General features: G+C 48.2%; 1 protein-coding gene across 1 annotated transcript; it reads left to right on the plus strand.

The window, feature by feature from the left end:
• The first annotated feature begins 472 nt into the window (after positions 1–472).
• Positions 473–4,854, plus strand: PCDH20 (protocadherin 20). Its single transcript, XM_063304295.1, has 2 exons — positions 473–619; positions 2,123–4,854. Exons 1-2 carry the CDS (start codon positions 473–475, stop codon positions 4,847–4,849), a joined length of 2,874 nt encoding a protein of 957 aa, XP_063160365.1. The 3' UTR covers positions 4,850–4,854.
• The last annotated feature ends 753 nt before the right edge of the window (positions 4,855–5,607 follow it).

Below are 5,607 nucleotides of genomic sequence, written 5' to 3' on the forward strand. Positions count from 1 at the left end.
AGGAAAAGGGGCGTCCGCCCGCGCGCCGAAGCGCTCCGGCAGCCGGGCGGGAAGGCGCTCGACGCGCCCGCTTCGACGCCCGCAGCCGCAATCCGAGCGCCGCGCTGGCACAGGCTGCCGCCGGGGAAGGAGCCGGAGCCGGAGCCGGAGCCGCCGCCGCGCGCCCCCCCGCCGGAACGCGCTCGCCCCCGGCAGCCGGCGACCCTGCGAGCGCCGCGGGAGACCCCCGCCCCTCCCGCGCCCCCTGTGCTAATTGAGCGCCCCGGGTGGCCATTGGCTGGAGCGCCCCAGACGTTTGCATAAGCAACGGCGCGGAGGGGGCGACTCCCCTCTATTTCTCTCTCCCGCCCTCCCCCGCGGAGGAAGCCCCCCCCCGTTCCTCCCTCCCTCCCTCCTTTTTTTATTTCTTCCTTTTTTCCCTCTTTCCCCCCCATCCTCCCCGCGAAGGGGACCCTCCAGGACCGCATTTGGAATGCACCGCCGAGGGAATGAGACGCGGCGTCGCTTGCACCCAGCCCTCGAGTCCAGCCGGCTGCCCGGAGAGCGGAGCCGGCAGCTGGCTATGGGGCAGGGATCCAGCCCGGGCAGCAGAGGAGCGACCGGTCCGAGGACCCTGCCGGTACGCCGGAAGGAGTCGGGGGCTAGGGCGGGGGGCCGGGGGGCCGGGGGGGGAGAGAGAAGAAGCCACGCTCCAGGAGTCTGCGGTGCTCTGGGGGCGCGCTTCCGCGGGGGTCGCGCGGAGCCCGTGGGACGCTGCAGACCGCGGGGTCGGGCTGTCAGGAAGCCGAGATCGGGAGCGAGTGGAGCAAGCTTTGCTCCTGGAGGAAAGGAAGAAGGGAATTAGCGCCGTCCTGACGCTTCTCCTAAAATTGGGAGTGGGGCGATGGGGGGAAAGAAAGAAAGAAAGAAAGAAAGAAAGAAAGAAAGAAAGAAAGAAAGAAAGAAAGAAAGAAAGAAAGAAAGCGGAGCAACAGGAGGCTCCCTTCTGCAATTGACTGGGGGAGTTTTAGGGTTATTATGGCGTCTGTAGCAGTCCTATTCAATACCCTTGCTCAAGGTGGCCGTCCCATGCCGGCGTAGTGGGGGATGGAGGGGGGAGCAGCCTGAAAGTCCGTGTTTACCTGCAGCCTGACCCTCTGCCAATTTCTTTGGAAGTAAGTCCTTGCAGTCTTCCTCCCAAGGAAAGTGGCTGCAACCCTGGCAAGGAGTTCAGAAACAGGTTTTCTGGCTCTTTTTCCAAGTCGCCAAGGTCCGCCTGCAAACTCCAAGAGGGCTGCTCTTAGGAAAGAAAAGGAAAGTTATACGTTTATGGTAGATTTTTATTTTTTTTTGCGGGGGGGGGGGTAGTGGCTTAAGAGAAAAATGCACATCAGAGTGGAGAGCAGAATGGGGCTTGAGTTCTTCTAGGATTGCATATATTTTTGCTGGTTGTTTTCAAGTTTGGTTTGTTTTTTTAAAATAAATGATACATTTTATGCAAATAGTGATAACGCATGTTAGCAATCTGAGTGTTGTGGCTCAGCATCTTGTGTCTGGGATAATCTGCTTATCATTTGACCAACAGGCTGATGTTTTTTCAGGAAAGGGGGGTGGGGGACCTGAAAATGAAGTTAAAAATCTGCAATCTCCCCTTCCCCAACCCCAGGATTATTTCTTTGAATTATACGGTGTTCTACAGAGGGCAATGTGGCAATGTTGTAAAATGCATCATTAATAAATATGTTTTATAGGAATCTATAGCCCCTCTCCTCTTTTCAGTGATTTCATCCTAAGCACGGGTTGAGAAAAATGTCCGGTAAACCTCATGGCATCCATTACTTCATGGGGGAGGCTGAAGGACCCGGAGCAGAGAACAAAAAGAAATGATTATTTTGGCTAAGACTCTCTCTGGGATGTATGTTGGGGATCTGGAAATGCAGGATTTGTGGCATGTTGAATCTCTGTTTGCAGAAAGATGTTCATAGATAATGGAATTGTGTTTGATAAGATGGTTGGTTGGATTGACACTAGACATGGTTCTCCTCTTGGGGTTGGGGTGGGGTTTGGCATGTCTGAGTCTGCCACCTAAGCTGACCAAGGAGGGTTTTCTTTCTACTAATCATCTGTGCATTTCTTTCCCCAGAACATATTCATTTTCCTGCTCTTCCTGGGACCGTTTAACTGCTTTGCAAGCTATAGTCGGGCCAGCGAACTCTTCTACAGCATCAATGAAGGACTCCCTGCCGGGTTCCCCATTGGGAATCTAGCCCAGGATTTACAGCTTCTGGGGACTACTGAGGAAGAAGAAAAGGGGGGACTGGTGAGGAAGCAGGAGACCAAGCAATGGGGGAAAAACCCTCTTTCTTTCAGCTTTGCCTCCCAGGGAGTGGGAAGCCAGTACATCAGCCTGGACAATCAGACAGGTGCCCTGTGCACCTCAGCCCAGGAAATTGACCGAGAAGCACTATGCATGGAGGATAATGTTGGTTCCACTGTGGTTTCATCTTCCTCCTCTTCTCCACTTCCATCCTCAGAGTCATGCTTGCTCTTGCTAGATGTTCTGGTGTTACCTCAGGAGTATTTCCGTCTCGTCAAGGTGAAGATTGCCATCCACGATATCAACGATAATGCTCCGTGGTTCCCCGTGCCGCAGATACACCTCTTTGTGCCTGAGAATTCACCCATCAACACCCGTTTAGCTATAGAGCATCCAGCTGTGGACCCAGACATGGGAACCAACGGGGTTCAGACATACCAACTACAAGATGACTTTGGGGTTTTTACTTTGGACGTGGAGGAGAATGAAAGTGGGGAAAGAACACCTTATCTAATTGTTATGGGTGCCTTGGACAGGGAGACCGCAGACCAATATGTTACTCTTATAACTGCAGAGGATGGAGGAATTCCACCCCTGGTGGGCAGTGCCACCCTCACTATCAATATCAGTGACATCAATGACAACTGCCCCCAGTTCAATGAGACCCAGATCAATGTCACCATCTTTGGAAACTCTAGTACTGGGTTGCACATCGCTTCTGTCCATGCTGTGGATATAGATCAGGGAATCAATGCCGAAATCACCTATTCCTATAGCCAGAAGGTTTCGCTTCTGTCTCGCACCCTGTTCCGTCTGGACGAAAGCACAGGGGTTATCAAGTTGTTCAAGAGGATTAACGGTGACACGCCTCGTCTCCATCGGCTGAGCGTGTTGGCTAATGGTCCTGGTTGCATCCCAGCTGTGATCACTGTGTTGGTATCCATCATCAAAGTTACCATGAGACCCCCTGAAGTGATTCCTCGTTTTATAGCTAATGAAGCAGAAGGGGTGGTTTACTTGAGAGAGCTGGAACCAGTTAATACACCAATTGCGTTTTTTACTATCAAAGATCCCGATGAAAAATATAAAGTGGACTGCTATTTGGATGGGGATGGGCCTTTCCGGTTGTCACCTTATCAACCCTATCACAACGAGTATCTTTTGGAGACTACAAAGGCACTGGATTATGAGGCTCAGCAGTTGTACGAAATCTCTGTGATTGCATGGAATACAGAAGGATTTCATGTGAATAAAATAATCAGAGTGCAGGTTCTGGATGATAATGACAACTCTCCTGTCTTCTCTCAAGTCTTGATAGAATTATCAATAGAGGAAAATAATGCCCCCAATGCATTTTTGACCAAGTTGCATGCAACAGATGCTGACAGTGGAGAAAGAGGCCAAGTGTCTTACTTCCTTGGGTCTGAAGCACCTTCATATTTTTCCCTAGATAAAGTTACTGGAATCCTTACTGTTTCTACCCAGTTGGATAGAGAAGAAAGAGAAAAATATCGCTATACAGTCAAAGCAGTAGATTCTGGTATGCCCCCACGAGAATCAATTGCCACTGTGACCATCTCTGTGTTGGATAAAAATGACAACAGCCCAAGATTTATCAACAAGGATTTCAGTTTCTTTGTACCAGAGAATTTTCCAGGCTTTGGTGAAATTGGAGTTATAAGTGTCACGGATGCAGATATTGGGCAAAATGGATGGGTTGCCCTTTCTGTGGTCAACAGAAGTGATATCTTTGTTATAGACACTGGGAAAGGTGTGTTGAGAGCCAAGGTCTCTCTTGACAGGGAACAGCAGAGCTCCTATGTCCTGTGGGTTGAAGCAGTGGATGGGGGTGACCCACCCTTGTCATCGACTGCAAAAATAACCATCCTTTTACTGGACATCAATGATAATCCCCCACTGGTTTTGTTTCCCCAGTCTAACATGTCTTATCTTCTAGTCCTTCCTTCTACATTACCTGGATCTCCTATCACAGAAGTCTATGCTATAGATAATGACACTGGCATGAATGCTGTTATTGCATACAGCATTATCGGGAGAAGAGGACCTCGGCCAGAGACCTTCAAGATTGACCCCAAAACGGGCAACATCACCCTGGAAGAGTCACTCATGCAAAATGATTATGGCCTGTATCGCCTTCTGGTTAAGGTCAGTGACCATGGTTATCCCGAACCTCTGCATTCCACCGTCATGGTGAACCTCTTTGTCAATGACACAGTGAGCAACGAGAGCTATATTGAAAGTCTTCTGAGGAAAGAATCGGACATCAATATTGAGGAGAAAGAACCACAAATCTCCATAGAGCCCACCCACAGAAGAGCAGAGGCAGCATCCTGCACCCCGACCTTGGTGACCCTCTCAGTAATAAGCTTGAGTTCCATAAGCCTGGTAACAGGAATGGGAATTTATATTTGCCTAAGGAAGGGGAGAAAATATCACAGAGGGGATGAGGGTTTGGAAGTACAAATCCCATTAAACGGAAGAATTGATCTGCTTCGGCTGGAGAAGAAACCAGTGGAGATTTCCAATATCTGATGGCCTTTTACAGACCACTTAGACTCACACCAAACTTCCTAAACTATGGAGTGGGTTGTCAACAGTGGGTGTGATGAAGGACCACTGATTTATAACTTATTATTACTGTAAACAGCTGTTTATAGGTTTTTAAGAAAAAAGAAAGAAAAGAAATTCATTGTACAGCTTTTTTTAAACAAACAAAAACTTAGTGCTAACAGCTAGTAAACTGACTGTGTAGATATGTCATCGGCATCATCTATAAATCCAGTCAGTACGTGTAAAGTCAAAGGTAAGACAATGACTTCCTTCATTTATTTTTGACCACACGGGGGCATCATCACCCATTCTTATAAACTGTTGAAGAGAAAATCAAAGGTATATTTTAAAATGTATTGTTTTTTCCCCTCCCCTGCCAAGGAGAAAGAAAAAAAAAGTTTGAATTTGAAGTACAATGCACACACATTTTATTGTACATGTGTGAAATTGGCAAGAAACAAATGCACCGGTAAATCAGAGAGAATGCTTTATTAGTTCAGTAAAAAGTTTCATGTAATTTCTTGGAAGCCTACCATTGGAACATGAACATGTGTTGAGAAGTGAGATGTTCACTCTTCCATCACTAAAGACAACCAGTAAAATTACTGTTGTGGTTGATCCATCGTCACAAAACGTTTTGGCCAATATTTCTTGCAAACCATCAAAAAGATGCTTCTATTCATATGTGCATGGGACAGAGAAGGGGTTATGTTAGCAGATCTCCTGTCTAGCTGTAATTC

Source organism: Candoia aspera, chromosome 5, assembly GCF_035149785.1.
Source record: "Candoia aspera isolate rCanAsp1 chromosome 5, rCanAsp1.hap2, whole genome shotgun sequence".
NCBI classification, from domain to species: domain Eukaryota; kingdom Metazoa; phylum Chordata; class Lepidosauria; order Squamata; family Boidae; genus Candoia; species Candoia aspera.